General features: G+C 42.7%; 1 protein-coding gene across 2 annotated transcripts in view; it reads right to left on the reverse strand.

Moving 5' to 3' along the window:
• Nucleotides 1-2,693: 2,693 nt before the first annotated feature.
• The window catches only part of GPR107 (G protein-coupled receptor 107), a 39,323-nt gene continuing 19,608 nt past the window's right edge, over nucleotides 2,694-22,408 (reverse strand). For both annotated transcript variants that reach the window (XM_061476994.1, XM_061476995.1), the window contains exons 15-18: nucleotides 16,529-16,578; nucleotides 15,684-15,767; nucleotides 14,736-14,860; nucleotides 2,694-8,320 (exon numbers count right to left, since the gene is read on the reverse strand). In XM_061476994.1, coding sequence (XP_061332978.1) covers nucleotides 8,224-8,320; nucleotides 14,736-14,860; nucleotides 15,684-15,767; nucleotides 16,529-16,578 — 356 coding nt within the window. In that variant the 3' untranslated portion in view covers nucleotides 2,694-8,223. The remainder of the gene's footprint in view (nucleotides 8,321-14,735; nucleotides 14,861-15,683; nucleotides 15,768-16,528; nucleotides 16,579-22,408) is intronic.

Here is a 22,408-nt window from a genome sequence, read left to right on the forward strand (position 1 = left end):
ATTTCCTCCAGGGAGAGTGTTCACAGCCAAGCCTATCTCTTTGGCAAAAGGTCTTCTCCCAACATCTTGTTTTCCCCTGCTTTCACTACATTTCACCTCTCCACAGCTCAGGCCTTGAGCCACATCAATGAACTCCCCATCCCTTTCTGTCATTCCTCCCCCCCAATGCAGCCATTTTGTACATCTCCTTGGCTCTCTTTAATCATCACCTAGTCAGGCTTACAGCTTTAATCCTTGCAATCTGCTATCGTTGCCCAGTTCTCTTGCCTCAGTCACTGCAGATGTTTGCAGCCCCTCCACAATTTGGCCACCATCTCCTGGTATGAGGTCCAGCCCCAAATGACTAAGTTTCACTTCCCCCAGGAGATGCAGATCAATACCTGCATATCCATGCCAGGGGTGGGATTCCTCAAACACTGTCAGGGATGGGGCAGCCACAGCTTCTCTGGGCAACCTTATTCTATTGTGCCACCCTAACAGGAGTGACTTAGGACTTTAACCAGGACAGAAGATCAGCACCCACAACAGTACCCTCAGGGACAAAAAACCCTCTTAGCAATATACCTGCCCTTGCTGCAGGCAAGAGGCATGTTGTTAACTGCTCCTCTCATCAAGGATGCTAGCAGTCCCTTGCCAAGCTCATCTCAATCATCCCAAGAGGGAACAGTAAGAAAAGGTTTTAAACCACCCCTTCATTTTGATCCTCATCTTTGCCATCTACCTCCACTGTAACAAGCCTCCCCTTGCATCCCTATTTTTTCAGCATCTCATCTATTACATCTCAGCCACCCCACTAAAAATACTCCATAGGGGAAAAGAGTCACAACAAAGCAGTGTCACCCCAAATTACATTATTTTCTATGGATGAGAGGGGAGAGAAGAAAGAGATGACATGCATTTGTTACTAAAGACATATGAAAGTCCTTGTCTCCTAACCAAGGACCCTAATATCAGGATCAGCTGTGCCAATACAAGCTGTGTTATTACCTCTGCGGTACAAAGCAATTTGTTTTTATTGACCATTCGCTATACAGGGCACTATAACACGCTCCTGCTCATTAGAGTCTGTCAGTCAGAAGGCAAAGGAAGGTAAAATCAAGATTTAAAGAGAAGGCAGCTCTTTGCAGTCCTGAAGATAATCTTGCTACAGCAGGAGCACTGACAGCAGGCAGCCTGCACTGCAACAAGGAACAGCAAACCATCGAGAGAGCTCAGAATTTCAGGCACTAGAAGAAAATCCTTAAAGCAAGGAGAACACAATTGACCTCCCCTGGACAGGAAAACACCTACAAACTTGCATCCAAATACAGCACAGTGTACCAATCTGCGTTTGCAACAGACCTGATGTATTAGGAGCTCTGCTGCAATCAGGGGCTTCGTCTTTTTGTCTTTCCTTGGAGAAGATGGTTAGAAATCGAGAATAACCTATGCTCCGTCTCAAGCGAGTCTTCCCACAATTTAGACCTGCTTTATGCTCCCCACCACTCACATTTCACCTTTCATTACAGCAGAGCTATTTTCTGGCCTAGCATAGCTAATTCTACTGAAGCAACATGCACAGGGATGAGTTCAGCTGCTGTCACTTTAAGATGGAATGTTTTAAGGCCAAATATACAACAGACAGAAAGTGCAAAGGATGTTCAGTTTGGAGAAACCCAACATCCAAGAACAACCTGTATGGAACTGATCTAGGCTACCCCAGCACAACAACCAGCCATCCATTCCCTCCATCACATGCAGTCTGTTTTGGTCTACAGCACAGTATTTCTAAGTCTCAAACCCATGTACTTTATATAGTTTAGTTCCTGGTAAAACACCACCCACCCAAAGGCTTGAAGCAATGCAGAACCGGCTGCTTGGGACTTACAGGGTAGAGAACACAGGTTATTTTTGGCATTACCCCTCGGTGGTAGAATGAGAACCATAGGCTAAACTGTAAAAAACATCTTGACGACGTACATTTGGTGATGAAGGACATATGCTTTTGAGGGGCGGGGGATTATGAGGAAGAACACTTGACAGAAATCCTTTGTCCTCATCCCTGCCTACCCAACTAGTCTGCAGAACTGAAATGCATGGTTAAATCCTGATGCGTCAGGACAAGAACGCCTACAGAAGTCCCACAGCATCCTTCAGTCCAGCCTAAAGCAAACAAGTCAAGGACTTGCCTCAGAGATAATGTGGCCTGGTCCACAAAGCTTATTACTCATAACTCAGGTGGCTACCCTTAATTTGTATCCACTCACCAAGGTTCAAAGCACCAGTTCTTTTCCCCCTTGCACTGCAAAGCTGATTCAAGCCCTGTGGAATGAGGAGAGGATATTGGCAAGAAGCCCTGGAGGTGCCCACCTTTCTCTTGCCCAAGACTGCAAAGCCATGAGAGACAAACCCTTCCATTCAAGACTCGGTCCACAAACTAGTGCATAAGCTCAGCTTACCAAAACCAGAAGAGGAGCTAGGCTCATATAACCACAGCTGTAGTACCTGGAGGCACCTCTGTGAATCCCATTGTGGGTCACTGGCAGGAAAGCTTTCCCCTTGGAAAGTTTCCTCCTCACAAGACTGTTTTGGCCCTGTATCCATGATGCTGATGGTCATGGCTGCAAATGGAAGTTAGGCATGTGGAAGTGCAGAAACACATAGGTCAACCTGGTCACTAGCAGTTCAGAAGCAGAAAATGAGATGCATTAAACTTCTTTCTGGTCAACCTTTATTTTACACGTTTGCATCACAGCAGGGAAACCAAGTTACACAGAGCGTCCTGATATGCATCTAGCTGGACTTCTCTTCAAATTGTGTTTCTTGTTTAATAAAGCTTAAAAAAATACTGAAAAAAATCCATTTGTACATCTGATCATGAACTGAGGAACAGGATATTTACAGGTCACCAAGACCCCTGGAACCTTGCTGGCAGGGAAGTCTTCTGAAGTTCTTCTGGAGGCCATTTACTAAGTGAACTCAAAGCTACATTGTACAGGGTGCCCTAAAGCTGCTTAATGACACAAAAGGATCTAGAATTAATTATTAATAGTTACTAAAGGGAAAAGGAAGCTATTTAGACCCATACTCTGTTTTGACAGACCAGGTACCAGCCCAACACTCCAGTATCCTAGCTGCAAGACAAAGTGCTTCTGATAATGTGGAGGTCAGGCTCTACTTTATTACACAGAGAGCAGAAAACCAAGTGAAATCCCACAGGGAAATGTTTATTAAGAGTTGTCCTTTCTACAGGATTGCTGCAGTCAAAACATAAATGGGTTCTTGAGCCAGTCAATCTACAAGGAGTGACTCTTTCCTCAGCCACTTTCTTCCAGTACCATCACTTTACACATAAATATCTTAGTATTTTTCTTAGGTTCTGTTCCAACCACTTGCAAGTACATTATCATGGGCGGTTCTTACAGGATCATTGCTATATCCAAGCGAGAAACTACAAGGAAGGAAAATACACGGCTTCCCAACACTGCTAAGTAAAACCGATTCATAAGCCCAAACCAGCATAAGATCCAACAGCTACAAGAAAAGCCAGATTCATCCAATTGAGAACAATGTTTTTGAGCAAATCAACCCCAGGGACCCCAAAGAAACATTTGGTCAAGTGCCTCTGGGCAGCACCACCTCAGCATTCAGGAAGCATTCATGGCGCTGAAGTTACAAAATCATAGGTTTTAGTGTAAGTGCTGTTATCTTTCAAATATCACTGTGCCTCCCACCTACTGCAGACCACAGCTCCATGCTCCTTTTACCAAGGTGAGAAAATGGGAAAACGTTTGATGATTGGAGGTGATAACATAGAATCAATAAAACACATCTGCTTTAAAGGAACGGAAGTCTGCTACCATGACAGGTCAGATGGAAGGAGACAAACAAGGTAGGCTGAAGGAGAAGGCTTCCTTCCCTTCAATATCTTGCTACTACTCGATTATTTTAATAGCTAAGCAACTTCAGTTCTCAGAGCAAAACATACAAATACCCAATATTTGCTTCAAATGCAACCAAGCAATTTTCAAATAGACAACCATAAAACCCCCTTTCTTGTCAAGTGGATTATCAGTGGCTGCATTTCTCTTCTGTAAGAGGAGCATACTGCAAGGAAGAAAACAAAAAAGACAACATGATCTTCAACTGGACTTTCAAATGTGCACACTGAAGTGATTAGGATATGCACTTTCATGGCCAGAAGGAATGTTGCAGTGCTGAAGGATACACGGTGGATGCACACCGATGCTACAGAGTCCACTTAGCTTAGCACAATACACCTTCCACATTGCTAGCTCCAAGACAAAATACTGCAATGCAGCAAATTGTTACAACATGCTCCCAGGGTATGCCAGCATGGAAACCCAGGAACAGGGCACTCAGCTGGAGAGGAGCACTGAACAATGCATGGCACAGATCATGACACACTGAGTTAGATGACAACATGAAACAGCATCTTAATAGGACAGCGTGTGGCTTCTTCAGCTCAAACCGCTCTGTTTTGAGCGAGCAGCAGCAATGTTCCAGATGACCCCATTATGTCTTGCTTTCTGTTAGCACATCTCTTGATGAACCATCAAGGAAAACATTTTCAAGCCTGAAGAATGCAAGAGTCTGGCAGTTGCACTGCAAGGAGGTTTCCTCTGTAAGACAGCTTCTGAACAGTTACAGTGGGAGGGAGGAGTGCATCAGTGGTATTTGCATGTCATCATCAAGAGGAATTTACTGGGGCATAATCTGCATTACAACTGAAGATTGAAGCACTCTCATTTTCATCTGCAGAGGGTGCACAGGACTCCACTGCAGCAACATATGTGAATGCATTTAAATCCATTTATTCTGAATTGCATCGCACCAGCTTTTCCAGGACTCCTGTCAATCTACCACTGTGTACCTGCAGGTGATGGATTTAGTTGCTCACTTCAGTAAAAGGCAGGAACAGGAAAGTAAGGATCCATCCCAAACCAATTTGTAAGCCACAAGCGGCTCTTCCATTTCCCCTGCCTGTGAAAGACAGATCTTCCTGCCAGATAGGCAGCCATCAGCATTTGAAAAGCAAGCACTGTGATTATCCTGCCTTGTGAGCTCTAAGCTGCTGTATTACACACCACTAATAGAACCATGCACTGGCTAGTTCTGCACATGGGGGTTCACCTTGAGGATGAGGGAGTAACCCTCCTTTGATGCTTTGCAGTGCAAAAACCACACTGTGCTGCAAGAGAAACACAACATCCTCTCCACCCTCCATTGTCCAATCCATCACACAACCCTGCAAGACAAGTTTTTCGACCTGCTCCAAGGAATCCCATTAAAGAAAATGGAAATTCACTTTGGAAACGGCTGCAGTAAGGACCTTCTATCACTCTTTCTTGTGTTTTTCTACAGTAATGCTTAGGTCTCACTAGTTACTGGTTAGCATCCTGCGTTAAGTGCCAGCTGAGGTTGGCTGTACAGCTGATTGCTGAAGCTCAGGTCTGAACTTAAGAAAAGCTCTTTTAAAAAGCACTTTCAGAGTATGGTCATAGCTTTTTATGCCAAGACAAAATGCAACCACCCATTTTTTGTCTTTGACTAGTGAGCCAGGGACTTGGCAGATAAACCTACACCATATGCAACTTGAGAAAAAATGTGCATATAAAAAACAGAAACCTGAGAGTAAGGTAAAAGCATTTGCCAAATCAGCAGCTCCACTGATGCTGAGGTATGGAGCAGGCAGCTGTCTGGAACCAGCTCAGCATGTGCTGGGATCCTGGCGCAGCCCTCATGGTTTGGGGTGAAATGCCACACACCCAACTGAATTTCACACCTCATTTGCAAAACGTATTAACAGGTTCTAAGGGAGCATCATGTCCAGATTAACACTGTTATTGCACTTCTATTCCTGACAGCAAATCCTTATCCTTTACATACTTCAGTGCCAACAGACTTCAGGTCTCCAGTGGACAACACTGAACAAAGGTTACAGCCTGTTTGAGTAGCCTTTTCGATGAAGACAGTGACATTTCCACTGGGATAGGAGAACTGTGCAGAGTGAGAGCATGAGGTTTTCAGGTACGGTATTTAAGGCATATGATGCCTTAAATAAGGGACTGCCTTTTTTTCTTTATAGTCCATTTTCTCACACCTCAGCTACTTCATATGCAGTTTTCTTCACATAGAAGGTCCAAAATGCTCATAGGTCACCTAACAGTCTTTCTAGTGGTGTAGGCTCTCTGATTCCAATACTAAAACTGTACCATTGCAAGACAATGGCAGCAACAGTCAAACTTTATCACTGCTGTGATTCCTATGCAGTTACAGCTGAGGAGTAAAAAACAACCTAGAAGAGGACTCTGTAACCCAGAAGAGGGCTATTCTTACGCTTTACCCGAAGAGAAACCAGTTCCAGGTATCAAAGCAGGCAGATTCATTTCTACCATTTCCATGGTGCATAGAATCAACGGCTGGGAAAAGAAGTGTTAACCAGAGAAAACAAAGCTGCTCTTCAAACAAGTCTTGGTACAGATTGCTCATTTAACAGCACTACAATTCCTGTTCAAGACTGGGGATGAAGTGGTTTACAGTTCCAAAGAAAATCCTCCTTCTAAATTAAAGAATAGCAAACGTAATGGCTAATACACTAATCAGTTGTGCCCCAGAGATGTAGTCCCTTCAGCCAAAAAAGCAACTCCTAAAGGAGCTTGTAAAAGATGCTGGCACATCCAAAGCTCTGTGATAATACCTCTCCCTGCCACCCTGATAGAAGCACTTTGCTTTACAGCACTGTATGTCAAAGTCTCTACATGAATATTAAGGCTTCAGTGGGTCAGTGATTTATACTCGATTTATTTTCCTTAAATATCTTATCCTCATCACATCAGTGAACCACTTCCATCCTCCCCCAGATTTCACAATCATTTACTATGCCTTAATACTCCAGCTATGGGCACCAGCTTGCCTTACTAACAATACCAGAGTACTACAGATAAAACACACATGGCTTTTGTTGTATGCCTGTAAAAACTCCACTGCAAGTTTGCAGTGAATAGTCAAGACTTCTGTATTCCCCTGCACTGAGGTTATGTCCTGATCTACTCTTTTCCTGACAAAAAACATTTAGGACTGGGAGCTGTAGTTGCCTGGCTTTGGTGGCAGTACCATTTTGACTAATTCAGCTCATCTCAAACAGCAGCAGCATCAATCCTGCACAGCCAGAGAGGTACAAGCAGCCATCCAGGGAGGCCAAGTAACTCAGGATAATGGTGAACTGCAGATCTAGGCTGCAGTAGATTTGCTGGACAGATTTCCACTGGAGATATTTCTGGTACTGGTCCTGCTGTACCAGAAAGGAGTGTCTTTTGGAATACCTTGAAAATATTTTAGAAAGCAGATCAAAGGGCTCTGGGTCACAGCTGGAAATTACATGTTTAAGATGGCACAGCAGACCCCTAAAAAGCAAGCATCAGTCTTACACCTCTTGTGTACTTCTTGTCAGGCGGGTGTGAATCAAGAGCAACTCCATGAACAGTGGAGAATTTATGTTAATGCTTATCGCACTACGGGCTAGCATTTTTAATGGAGAACAGTCACTTGTTTCCTATGTAGCAATACATTTGAAAACCTGACACATTCAAGTGGGTACCTGCATGGATAAGACAAGAAAATACTTAACTTTCCCACTGATAATGAGCAGTGGCAGAAGTCATCTGATCCAATACCCTATTTAGTCTCTCATACAACTGCAGTTGTTTCTATTATTCGTTTTGCAATGCTTTGTCCAAGCCAAAGGGAGAGTTTATAAAATGAAAAATAAAATACTTACATCTCTTTTCTTTTCCCACCTTCTGACAGGCTTTGCAATTCCCAGCATACATGTTACATAGCAACTGTGTAGATATATATGCGCATTATATAAAATATATACTTTTACATACACACTAAAGGTCTCTCTTCACATCGGTATTACGCATTCTGAAGAACGTGACTGCAAACAATTTGGAATACCCAACCAATCCAGAGAGGGGGAAAAAGAACAAGCTACCCCAAAATCCCTAGGAAAGCTTCACACTCCTTTGCAGGTACCAAGAGATCCCATTTTCTTATGATGAGAGGAACAGTTATATTTCTGCACTGCTTTGCTCCCCCCTAGGCACACCCCGCTCTGCAGTTTCAGTGTTGGGAGGTGCCAGTTGCTCCCTTTCCACTGAGAGGAATATTAATAAATTAAAACAGTTTCTCTGAAAGTGCTGCCTCAGTCCAGTCCGTTCATGCTGTGCTTTCCCATTCTCCCTGTGGCTCTGCTGAACCATTCACCACTTTCTTGACCTTCTTCATGCCCTCCATTACTCCAGAAGTCGTCACCCTGGAAGAGAAAGGAGAAACGTGAGAGAACGGAACTTGAACTGTCACATCCACTGCACCAATAGCCCACGCTTCCTGTGCATATCAACTAACACTTCTCATGTGTCTTTTTACCCAGACCTAGCAGTCTTGATGCTTGGCCTCTCCTATTGCTACCATTTTGCAGGCCAAGTATCATCCTGGACATAATACTGATGGACACTGGGAGCAAGACCAGTGTCTCTGAGAGCCTCAAGGTTCTTCCCATCTAGCATTAAACTAAACCAACAAGTATTTTCTTGTACTTGAAAGAAGATAGCAAGGGTGGTTAAACAGTTAAACCAGGTGTTTACTTACTAAAGTTTGAGCAGCTTGCCTAAAAAAATATTTTGCTCTACAGCAGAACAGCCTTAATTCTGTGCATTAAAAGACTTCTTTCTGCATTTGCAATGCTTTTAATAGGTACAACATACTATACAACTGCACACACAGTTGGACAGTGCCCCAAATTAACCTTATTAGCTTAATGCACACCAATTCCTGGGAACAGCAATAAAACAGAAGAAAACTTTCTACCGTCCAAGCCTGGATTTGTCACAGCCATCTGACCATTGAACTACAAAGCCCCATAATACACTTCAAACATTAGACAGACTGAACTGTTTATCCAGGCAGAACAGCACCACTCTTCTCTTGGAACTACCTTGGCTATCCACAAGCTCTTCAGCCCAGCAGCTTTCTCCGTTGCTATACAAAACAGGCTATTGACATGCACAAGACATTTGCTTTATTCTTTTGCACAGTACGATTCTCATTCCATGCAGGTATTTTTTTGCCTACAAAATGTGCTACAAAGGTTATTTGGGATGCTGAAAGTAAGGAGTGCCAATAGCTCAGTGCATTCACAAGGGATGCCTGGAAGGATACATCAAACTGTCCTGTTCAATGCTGTCAGTCTTTGTGTGCTTTCACCTGCTGTTTATCACATAAGAATACTTTATTTGATCAGACTAGCTAACAACACTTTCACAGTATAACCCAAGAGAACTCATCTTGAGATACACTCAGATCATGCCCATAGTTCCATGTTAGATAACAGCTTCTGTTCATGTACTGTAAGAGCAATTTACTCAAACTGGTGTGTTCAGTGACTCTCTAGCGATGGCAGTACTGGGATCATCAGCGGTTCAGACACTTCAGAGTAGGCCAAGATGAACTTAAGGTATAGGGAAAGATTTACATTGGCTATCAGGAAGAAAGTGAGGGTTGTGAGGCACTGGTGCAGAGAAGCTGTGGCCGCCACATCCCTGGCAGTGTTCAAGGCCAGGTTGGACAGGGCTTGGAGCAACTTGGTCTAGTGGAAGGTGTCCCTGCCTATGGCAGGGGGTTGGAACTGGATGAGCTTTGAGATCCCTTCAACCCAAACCATTCTACAACTCTATGATTTGTGCTCTTCTGACCCTTTCAAACAGCAACTTTATTCCCTATTGAAATGAAAAACAAAAATAAGGCAGAAAAGCAAGCATGTTGCCTAAAGGAGAAAGATGGGATTAGTAAACACTTGCCTGGAAGAGATCACATCAAGCTTATCAGAACAGAGAACATAAAGATCTCCCAGGTTCTCGTCACTGACGAAGGTTTTTGCCCACAGTCACAAAGGAAAAAATTTGGGGAAACGTGAGCTAGACAAACCCAAAGTAGCTGCACAAACTAATTGGAACTGCACTGAGATGTACTTAATGGTTTCCTGTCAAAAACAAAAGAACACGGAGTGTGGTTCCAGAAAGGTCTGTCCTAGGTTCGCTTCTATTTGATATTTTCAGTAATTGCCTGGGTAATGGAATAGAGAACTTGCTTATTAAATCTGCAGAAGACACTAAGAGCTACGTATTTGAGAAGAGGACTAGAATGCAGACAGATTCTGGCAAATTGAAGTAATGGCCTGAAAAATATGGGACAATGTAGCAAGACAGCTACAAAGTTTGGTCTTCAGAAATAATCAACTTTGTAATTACAGAGTAAGGAGCTAAATATCTATTCTTCAGGAAGGAGCTGAAGATTACAACGGATTACAAACCAAAAATGAGCATCTAACATAGCAATGCAACAGCAGACATACTGGGATATAAAAATAGGTGTTCTACACATACATGACACCAAAGTAGTCCTATCACTTGAGTCACAGATAGTAAGATCCCACCTGGCACACAGCCTGGATTTTAGCACTGCACTCCAACACAATTACAAACCCATTGCACACCGAGATGATAACAGAAGTGATGAGAGGATATGGTTAAGAGGGAATGATCCACTTCCCACACTCACGGAGGGACAGGACAAAGAGCTACACACTGAAATTGCTGCCAGGTCAAGTCACGTCATTTGTACCAGAAGCCATTTACTGTCTCCCTCCAGCAACAACAGCAAAGAACTAGGAGAGATTTTGGGGTGGATTCCTCAATAAGGAAACTTAAAGACCATTTAAATTGCTCTGCTCTTGTCTTACAAGTGTATGGCATAGCTTTTGAATCCTCATTGTCTCAGATTGTGTACAATGGGGGAGTCCTCCCCCTCTCAAAGTCAGTTCAGCCAACATGTTTTAATGCTTAGTAAAATAAGGGTATCAGCACTAAGACCAAGCACACTGCAGTTCTCATTCTAGCCCTCTGAGCAGCCCAAAGGCTTCAGTTCTAACCTGCAATACTGCAAGTAAGCGTTCCTCACCTGCAGTTTGCTGATCTGCATTTCTAGCCCCCAAACTAGCAGTAGTTAAAGTGTAACAAATCCTCCTCACTAAACCATCTCCCTCTGGAGAGAATTTTTGTGGCTGTCAGAGGGACACCCATCACAAATGAGGCACAAAAGCAGCTCCCTGAACACTGCACAGTGGTACGTGCTGTGGAAATATCAGGGTTCTTTATTCTTCCCACTTGTGCTGTATCCAAGGTATCAAGCAATGGCTAAGCATTCCGGAGCATCTTCAGCCCTCCACTGCGGTGGATCTCAGCTGTCTTTTCATCTGGTTTTTGTGTTTGTTTAGTTTTATAGCCCAACAAGAACCCCTGCAATGCTGGCAGCAGCCACTCTTCACAAGCTATTGTGAACTGGAGTGAAAACTGATCAGCCACAGAGCAAAAAAGCAGACCTCTGCATGGGAAAGATGTGTTAGGTGAAGAAAATCACTTCTGATGAAGGGCACCATGAATCAGCCTGCCATGACAAACAGGGAGAAAGCAGAGAAAAGCAACCAAGCAGGACTTCACAGCACAGAATAGATTGCCTCATGATTCAGTGAGAAACTCCAGATCCCAAAGCATAAGCAAAGGTAGGCCAGTGTTACCACAACAGTTCACTATGCTGAGACTGTTTTGGGTGGCAAGGAGAAACAAAGTTAGTATCTACGCACTCAGTAAGATGGATTTACCAAATTGAGAACAAAACCATTAATGGCTTCTCCTGCAATTCATCCTCAAGTGAAAATACCTTAGCCCCTCATGCATGTATGAACATCATTCTCAAACAAGACATTAGAAGAGCACTTTGGTATCTAACATTTAAAGCAAATTTACTGAGCTAATGAAATAACTTATTGCAAGAATAAAGCAGCCCAAACCAAACCCTGCTTCCTTTCCCATTCCTCACCCCCACATCATCTACTGTGCCATTTATATTTGTGTTCATGCCCCAGAAATGGCATTAGGACTGGAAGCCTGACAACTCTTTCTGCCAAGTGTGGCTGCACCTTTTCAAACACTGCTTTAATCTAAGGAACTGTCAGTGACATGCCTACATACTGACAGAACGGGCTCAAGAGGCTGCCCAGAAGAAAACACACAGAAGCCACTTTGTTGATGATGAATTGCTATTGACCCTACTTGAAAAAGAACAGACTGGTCCTTAGTTCAGGTTTAGTTATAATCTTGCTCTTCTCTCCATCAGGAGAACTGGTATAACTGAAGAGCCTGGTTGAGCCTGGTATAACTGAAGAAAGTCCTATACCATTTGGGGATACTTTCTCCCAAGATAGAAGCAGGCTACTTCAAATGACTTACTACAAGTTATCTTTGCTGCTCCTGATTTATACTATGTTTTTGAGAGTTACAAGAACTCACAGAGGAAAGGCTTGTGCCTTATGTTGCTCCTGTCACAGCCACCTAGTCTTTGTGTTTGTCTTGAAACTCTGCAGATCTCCACACTGTCCTTAACAACATTTACATTTACTGCCAGACTGAGCTTTGTCTAGTTTGCACTGCATGAAAACAGGCATAAGCTAGACAGTTACACTTAAAATGTTCTATTCTTTTTGCTGGAAAACAAGCAGGCTTGGAAAACACAGCTCTCCCTTTGTTTTACAGAGCCTGATTTTAACAAAAGTCCTCTTGCAGAGGAAAATAACCATAAAACCTGGCAGTAAGACATAGCAGGACATTATGAAGTATGGAGGCTTTTAACTTCTGCCATAGCCTCTGAACACAAGTAGTATTTATCACATGAAAGACAAAACACACCCATGCACTGGTTAGTCAGGATGCTGTCAGGCACTTAGTCACTTGCTCAAATAAACCTTGGTATTTTTCCCCTACAGAAACAACATTTAATATTTATAAAAGCAAAAATAGGACCAGCAAGACCAAATCAACAAGAAACTTAACTTTCCTTGTAGTGCTTCACCTGTCACAATGTGTATACACCATGCTTGTCAAATAGGTGCAAACTTAAATCTCCCTGCTGCAGCTGGTGAAAGGAGAACAAGACACAGATTGCACCCTGCCACATGCCCAAAAGAGTAAAACTTCTGGTGAATCAGATGAGAAGAATTCAAGCAAAGCTAAGGGGAACAAGCCAAAAGGCACAACAATGGAGACTCCCAAGGCAAAGGGCAAAATGCCTTACTAGGAAGAGGCTCACAGGAAATTCTGATCCTTGACTTTCTAATCTCCATTTCACTATGGGGAGATGTAAATCACTTGATTAGTTCATTAAAACTTTCTCCAGCTTATTTCTAGCAGGTTCTCCTAAATTTATAGCAGCCTCTTCAATTTACTGAAATCACTAAATTTGAAAGGTGCTGTTACCATCTGTCCTAATAAAACCCAAGTAAAAAAATCACTAAGCATGTAATGCACGGTTGAAATTTATTCTAATAGGCAAAAAGGAATAAAGCTCATTTCTGTATAATCCCAAATCCTGCCACATCTTCAAGTTCAAACATCTGCATCACAAAGGCACTGTCTATTTACCAGCTTCCAAACTAAAACCAGTTTCTGACATCAACCATTTTAAACACCTTTAAGTGATTGTGATTCTAAAGTCAGTATGCACTAGCTGAATCTCACCTGCAGCAATGACAGATTTTATGGACCCAAAGCAAACACAGGTATGTGTTTGGAAAGATGATCTTTGTTACTAGAGGTATTTCTGAGAAACTAACCTCCTTGCATGACATTTCAGGCTGGATTCTATGATTCAAACCACCTTGTAGCTATTTCCCAGTAAGATCCATTTCTTTCTGAGCTATGATGGCAAACACTTTCTGCCTTCCCCCCCCCCGCAATAAGAATCTGAATGTTGATTTGTTTCACCCAAGTAAAGGAGATTTGCCAAAGTGGAAAAAACTCTAAGGAACAGGGTTCTGAGCCTGTACATGAATTGCAATTATGCATGAAATGTGTGACTACTAAAGAGATTAGGTTAGCTTGGCTCCTATTAAGGCAACAGAGTCTGTCACATTTATAGCTGTATTCAACACTTCTTGCATGCTGAATTTCTTAGGGCAGTTTCTATTATAGATACAGAAATGCCATTCATTTTTTAAGTCCTCAGAAAATCACTGCAAAGAAAATGACAGGGACTTCAGCAGAGCCCTACTTTATAATTTCTCCAGACTGAGGTCCTACTGCATGGTACCTCATGGTTTAACAGCAAAGAACAGAACAGGGAAGAGTACTGGTAAAAATCCAGCTCCTCAGCTCAGTGTAACTTAAGTTTCTGCAAAGGCTGAACAACAAGGCAGAAGGGACCTTACATTAGGCTCATTTATACTCTGCAGACAGTTTTTGTGGCTGGTTTGGTGGTTTGTTTTCTAAACCATGAAGCATTCATCACAATCTGTAAGGCTTGTTGGTGTTCAGCAACATATATTGAACACAGAAGCTTTTTTACTTGGTATTTTCATGAGCATCTTTTTGCCTCATGAAAACCTTTACCAGCTTATTCCACATAACTGCAATCTCCAGCTCAGAGGCTCCTATGGATATCACAAATCTCTTTATTAGTTTAACACACAGCAAAGAGACACCTTGTCTTTAAACACGTGGGCAGATCCTAATCTTTTTCAAAGGAGGATTTAGAGAGATTAAGGTAAACTGTTTTTAAACATTATTTTTCTCAAATCAAGTGAAGAGGTAAAAAAAATAAGGAGGGGGGAAGGTTCTTACACAGCTTCCATCTCCAAGTCATCCTCATCGTCTTGAGACAGCTGTAGATAAGGGTTGTCTGATGCTGGACGGAACTTGTACCCAGTGAGGACAAAGAACACAAGGGTGGCCATTTCATCCAGCAGCTGCAAGCAAAAACATAAGACTGAAGTTCAGTCCTGTAATCCTTCATGGTCAAGAAACATTTCTCCTCATTCATGAAGTTCAAGGTTTAATGGGCCAAGAAGCCTGTGCCACAGCAGAAATAACAAAGCAATTCCTGTCCTGTTATCATTAATCCCAGGGTAAAGGCTGTCAAGCCCTTTGTTGTTTCAGCTTCCCCTGTCACTTTAAATACAGTTACAGTTATAGCCATCACTCCAGTGCTTTTAAATAACTACAGCAAGACTTGGCTTTTAAATAAAGGGGGGGGAAGAGACTATCATCCCTATGTTGTTTTGGTATTTTCAACAGTTAATGTATTCCAAAGACTCTCTGCACAGTTACTTGGATTATATGTTAAGAAACCAAGTATTTAAAAGTCACAAGGCAAATAAGCCTGTACATGGGAGAGCAAAAGCATATTTTACTGGCTCCCCGGGGCCTCAATTCACAAGGTAAACCTGAGGAGTTCTTTTTCTCCCTTTGTATGTTCTTGATTAATTTCTTTCAGACATTTTAAAGTTGAAACACTAAAAATCAATAATACAATTACTGTCAGACATCTCTGGTATAATCCAGCAGACTGGCTGGACAAACATAAAACTAAACATATATTCCCATCACCTTAGGCACATTAGCGCTAAAACTCAGGAGGAGACAGGGTGCAGGACTGTGCTTTGGGGCATTGTACTACAACACGAGGAACAATGGTGTAGTTATTCATAGTCAAATATTTTTTGATGCGGTTATATTTAAATAATAAGAAGAAATAAAGAAATGGATGTATTCTCCTTTCTTGGCAAATACCTGGTACAGCCATTTCCACTGGAATGGAACAGCAATCTTTATGAGAATTGCAATGATCCGTGTGAAGTAAATGTAACACACAATCTGGGAAGGGAAAGGAGAAAGCATGAGAACAATAGCACCATCCTTATAGAACCTCTTTTTCCAGAGAAATAGCTCAAGCAATTCCCAAGCAACTCATTAAACTCAGACTAGCCTTATTATGCTCCTCAATAAACATGGAAGATGTAGGCTGAGGGCTCTACTGCTGGTTGAACATCCAAATGACTCAAGCTGTTGCTAACATATTTAAGTTACAGCAGGAAATGCTTCAAGTATTACGATTTTGCAGAACTTGAAGAATCACGATTGTAATTTATTACTTTTCCTACTTACAAGAGTCTGAAATGAGGCCGCTGGAAATCATTAAGAGGCTCAGGCTCTCTTGGGAGGTATGCTCATGGCTCCCACAGACTTAATCAGAAACTGCACACATGCATCTCAAGGCACCATTTGGTCCCAGGTTTAATTTTTAGCAAGTTTACAGTACGTTATTCAAGCCCATCAATTCAACTGGCAGCTCAAGCTGTCTCCAGAGGAAATCAGGAAGCATTACAAATAGCTGGAACCAATTTAAAGATAGCAGGAGGCAACCACTATGAAAAGACAGGAAGTTGCTTCGAGGATTATAACCCAGCTGACCAAGACGCCAGAGCAGAGCACTGCCACAGAACTAGGAACATCTCCACCATATCCACCAGCTATTGTAGCTTCCAACAAGTAATCCGTTAAAAGCCTTGAGTGGCTTCCAAGTACTCTGGATTTAAATGTACATCTGTATGCAGGTGTACAGATGTTTTACTTACCATAACATAGTAATGTCGGAAAAGCTTCAGCTTTGCTAGGTTAATGGCAGCTATCAAGAGAACACAAAAGACCATCAGAAAACTGTTAAAATGAGACTGTTTCTTTTGATGCTTGTCTGCAAATAGGAAGTAGTCAAAACCAGGACTCAAGTAACCCCAGGTTAGGGGGTTTGTCCCACAGCCCACTGGGTGCTCCAAGGAGTGCCAGTCCAACTTGTCTATGTGTTGGACACCTCCCAGGCTGGGGTGCACCCTCTCTTAAAAAGGCAATTCACTGAGATCATCTTTACACTAAATTTCATATGCATGCACTCTGCAATACAGAACCTTCCTCTATCCATATATAGCTAACTACATACTGTCACCTCACTCCTGCCAGAAGGGCCATGCCACATTGCTGTCATGGTTTAATCCCACACAGCAACTAAGTACCACATAACTGATCTTTCACCCAAATCTCCCCAGTTTCTATACTGATGATGATCTATGGTACGGAATATCCCTTTAACTAGTTCAGGTCAGCTGTCCTGGCTATGCTCCCTCCTGGCACAGAGCATGAGAGGCTCAAAAGCCCTTGATTAGGGTAAGCACTACTCAGCAACAACTAAAACACAGGTGCATTATCAATGTTATCCTCAGACTAAAACCAAAACACAGCACTGTACCAGCTACTAGGAAGTATCTCAGCCAAAAGCAGGATAACTGCCTCCTAAAAGATTCAGATCTTTTCTAGATTACTTCCTGACCTGCTCTGTGCCTTCAGCTGATCTGAGCGACTCCGACGAAACCGCGGCGCTGGAAACCACTACACCATGTTGAACAGCAGCAGCAGTATTTTAGCAAGTAGTATCCTCCATCATTTGTAGCTCAGTCACAACTTACAAGTGAAATGGGAAGTCATACTAAATAGTTCTCCCAGCAAATGCATGTGTTTCAGTTCACAAACCATGTAAGCTGGGGCCTCAGGCGAACCTGTGTTCACTGGACAGATTATATCAGCTCTTGAGGAACACAGAGATATTTATGGGAATGAGCAGAGGTCAACAGCAGATGGAAGAGCTGTCAACTCCGGTTTGACAGTCAGGTTTTATAGGTGCATCACAAACACAGACTCCTGATGCTTTTGTGACAACAGAGGCAAAGAGTCCAAGATATGTTGACAGCATACAGGAATGCAATTTAGAGTCAATGAATACAAGTTGCCAGTTAGAAAGTACTGCTACACGCTCACTGGTTGGTATTCACTTCAAGCCCTCCATTGTTTTTTCAGATGTGGAAATGCAACACATTGTGCTTAAGTTTGCCTGCACTCCCTCACGGAAATCACCCACTGCAAAAAGCAGATTTTTGCAAGGATTTGCACATAAGATCTTCCAGGTTCACAACAGTGAAAACTGCAGTATTATGCATAAGAAAGAGGAGGACTAATAGCCACCAGAGAAATGCTTTACTTCCTGCAGCAGAAAAAAAATGAAGCTTTTCTGACGGAAAGGTAATGTCAAATGCATCACTCAAACCCTTAAAGGCTCCCATGACATTAGCTGCAGTGAAGACACACAACGTTCTGTTTTAAACTTACTTTGTATAATCCAGAGATCAAGAGTCCCTTTCCAACTTACCTTTAGTGTTCCAGGAAAACCACTGAAAGCTATGGACACCTTGAGACAGATACAAACCCTGTTCCAGCAGATGTACTATAACAATAGCACAAGCCATAAACTAGCTGACAGGTAGATAAAACTAAGCTACTAAAAGTAGTTTTGATGTAGTGCTGGCTAGTGACTTCTATGTATTTCCAAACAGCATGTTTAACTTCTGCAAGAAGACAGGGAATGTCAGTAAGAGAAAGCAGGGCCAGAGCTCAAGAGGAAAAAAGCAAATCTTATTTGAGAAGGACTGTTTCCATGCAGCTAAAACTCCTCCTCTGCAATGCTCATCTGAACACCAGTCCAACTGGGTTGACTTTGGGCAAGACTGTGCACATGGGGTCAATCTTATGGCACAGTACGTCACACTAACTCCCAGTTTTGGGAGCATAATCCCTTTTGAACTGCAATATGAAACACTGAACACAGAATAGCATTTGCTTTGCAATATTCAGTCCTGGACTCCAGAAAGCACTGCCAAGCTCTACACTTGCATCTGTAGAGTACCAGCAGTGAAGCACAGAGAACTTCACAGGGCAACAGATGGCAAGACCTAGAACAGCTAGAACAACCTAACTAAATCCTTCTTAGCTACTGAGACATTGGCTTAGCTACTTCTCCTTCATTATCACCCCCTGCAAAAGCTACTTTCCAGCATTTAAATAGCAAAAACTTACAGGCTTTATGGGTCTAGTGCTCTACCAGATAACCTAATGATAAAAGCCTTTCATGGAGAAAAATTAGAGCACCTAAACATGCAGAACAAGCTCATTAAATTGCGAATCAGGGAAGCAATACTGTCCTATTTAAAGGAGAGCTACATTAAGTGCAACCACAAAGATCCTGTGATTTACCACGTACCAGTTTATGCACAGAAGGATCTATTTTGAACTCAACGCATCCATCTTCAAGAACTGCCACCAACTGGTGCAATGACAGGCCATGAGAATTACCAGGCTTTGCAGTTAAAGGAACACCAACTCAACAGCTGTGATTCAAACTGCCAGGCCATCAGTGCTTTACAGTCAACAACTGAGTGAGCTGGGGAGTCATTTCTGTTGGATTCATGCAGTGCATAGGAGGAAAGGATCATGAAGCCAACGATCTGGCTGCCAAGTGAAGTGTCACAATGCCACCTCTCCCAGCTGACAGAGCACAGCTCAATATCTCACCTACTCATCATGGTAATCAATACCAAACAGTCACAAATTGGTACATCCAAACATCTAAAATGGCTGAGCATGAGTAAGAAGGGTAAGGGGTGGAAAAAAAGAATCGCCACTAGGTAGAAAGACTGAAGAGCCACCTTTGGAAGCAGGCTTCCTCCTTTATCACAATGAGGTGCTCTCCTCTAGCTGCCTCTACTTAAGAATACTTCACTATCAGATACTGAAGCCAATATTAATGCATGCCTACACCATTCTGCCAGTTTTTTTTAAACAGCTCAAAGTTACAGCACAAACTGTTCTGGAGAAAAACCTAAAATCATCATTGCTTGGCATCGCCTGTGAATTGCTTCTTCACAGGCTGAACGTGCTCCAGGCAGCAACACTTGAGTCCTGCTATGCTGGACGCTTTCAGACTTCGATTCACCTCAGCCTGGCAGTCCAGACACTGACAGCAACATTTCCAAGGACAGAGGCTAGGCCAGCAGCTGTCACAACTTGAATCACTTGCAGCTCCAACCTGTAAAGCTGTGATAACACAGCAGCAATCACTGCACGCAGTAAAGGTTGGGTAAATTGATGTTTCAAGTATGATAACCATTCTCCAAGGAACAGTACTTAGCTGCAGAGAAGTAAAAAAACAAAAAAGCAGAGACTTCCTACCAAAGATTTTACAAATTAATTCAGCCCTGTGTTCCATTCCTTTCATAGAGTAATTAAAAAGATGAAAGCCATCCTCCAAGAAAGGTTTATGACAACATCTATACCTTGCCTCCCTCACTTTCCCCCTTTATCACCATTTACTTTAACAGCTTGTGTCTGCAATAGTCTGATCCACAGTGATCAAACCAGTATACCACAGTACTTTAATAATCAGTCCCTTTTTCAGGTTGCCCCGTGCTAATTTCAAATGCTGAGACAGCCTGTAAGACAGGAGAAAAACAGTCACACCATCCACTACAGCTTTACACACCAGACAATAACTTTCTCATGAATCAATCTGACCTTTTTAGAATGTGTGCAATAACAGTAACAGGACTGCGCTGAGGGCACAGAGAGCTCAAGTCCAGACACTACAGTATGCAAGGGCAAACCATAATGCATCTGAAGTGAACACACTGAAGTACAGCTAAATATTTCCACAATGCTTTGCATGCTGTACTAACTCTGGTGCATTTGAGGTGCAATCTGTGCTGTTACCAAATAGTAAATGGATTTTTTTTTTACTATTCTCCCCAAGAATGAAGGCACACACATAGTTATAGACCTCAAAAAGCAACTCCAGAAGTAACTCGGAGAAGTATGGCTCTATAATCTTTATAACACTCTGCTAAAAAGCATTCCTATACTAAAAGAAGAGGTCAAGCAACCAGATGCAGTAAGTCTCAGTGTCACGCATGAGAAGGTGGTACAGACTTGTTAATCTTCAATATTCTGAAATACATTACCCACTTGGCACAGAAGTTCCCCACCAGGGTCAGAAGGGAGTCCAAAGTGCAGGATAAGCAATGTATCTCCAACACATAACTGCTACGTCAACCCTGGGTAGCTATCTAGGGTGCCTAGAAATGGTATGCTGGAACACAACAGGCTTATTTCACTTCTCAGCTTGCATTTCTCAACATTTCCCGGCTCTCCAGTGCTATCCATTGAGGTCTTGACACTTAAATCACTAAAGCTTTATCTCAAGGTTTGAGATGCCCATGTATTGCCTAGAGCACGTTTACCCCCTCCTCCTCACTAGAGCTGCGGAGGTGTTTTATCACGGGTCTCCACGAAGCCACTGCCTCCAGCATCTGCTGAGTTCAGCTGAGCAGAGGGTGTTCTGCACCAGGCAGTACCAGGCTCTTCGTTCACAGCATTTTCATGGTACAGAAGCAGGAAGATGCTGAAAACAGCAAATGGTTTTTCCTGACACGGGGACAACCGTGAAAGCATTAATCATCGTTTGCCCACTGCACAGCACACAGGGAATGCTGCCTGGGAGCTACACACTGCAATGTATTTCCCCTAATTCTGCTGCCAACTATGACACGCTGCAGTGCTTCAGGAAAATAGCTAAGAGTTCGTGATCAGACTGCACCGAGTTTCACATCTCATCACACGCACAGAGGTACAAGCAGAATAAAACCTGCAGCGGCATTTCCAGACCTCCGATCCTCCCTCATATAGATGACATGATACACAGGAGTGGGTTATAAGACTAGAGAGGACCAGTGACCAACAACTTTGAGTTTCAAACTACAATAAGCAAGTTTACTACAACATAGTCTCTCTCTTCCTTTTCTCATGATGCCTGTAAACAAGGTAGTGGCAGTTGAGCAGCTTTCCAGCCCAAACAGTTCAGTTTGCAAGGCTGATATCCTTAGATCTGCAAGACATTTGTAAAGCAGACCTAAAAATGGGCAGAGAGCATGTACTTCCAGCTGACAGAAGATACAGTGACAGACCAAAGAGCTGCAGCAAGGCACTTGCTTAAGTCTGAAGGTGGTGATTTTTAAAGGGGGAAGAAAAAAAACACTTCTAAAACCGGGATGCTTACACCCACTGCTGTGCACGATAAGAAGCCTGTGTAGGTCAGATACTTTGCTTTAGAGTTAAAGATCACCTTCAAGGGAAAAAAAGTAACAACCAGACACCTCGAACTCAGCTGTATCACTGCACCATGCCTACCCTTCACCAGCAATTCGCAACATCTGTGTGTAGTATCTCTCTGGATGATTCTGGGTTTAGGCCTATTCCTTCAGCTTTCCCACTTAAAAAAGAAAAATCAAGTTTAAATGGCCATTACTTAGTGGCTACAAATCACTGCTACATATAACAAGCCTTTTTAGTAATTGTACATTGCTACTACAAAGGTCTATGGCAAGAACAACTGTTAAGACTGAAAGACAGGTAGTCCTGACAGCCTTCTGCTTCGTTTATAGTCTAGTCACACACACTGCAGTCATGCCTGCACTTGACCCAAGGGAATGCTATCTAATAAACAGGTTGTGAAGTAGCTGGAAGAGGACAAGACAGACAGTCAGGAAACACCACCAGGATACTGAGCCATGAAGTCCTTGGAG

The sequence above is a fragment of the Pezoporus flaviventris genome, unplaced genomic scaffold (assembly GCF_033815535.1).
Source record: "Pezoporus flaviventris isolate CSIRO_AGI_PZ_B2104156 unplaced genomic scaffold, CSIRO_AGI_Pfla_v1 ptg000097l, whole genome shotgun sequence".
NCBI lineage: Eukaryota > Metazoa > Chordata > Aves > Psittaciformes > Psittacidae > Pezoporus > Pezoporus flaviventris.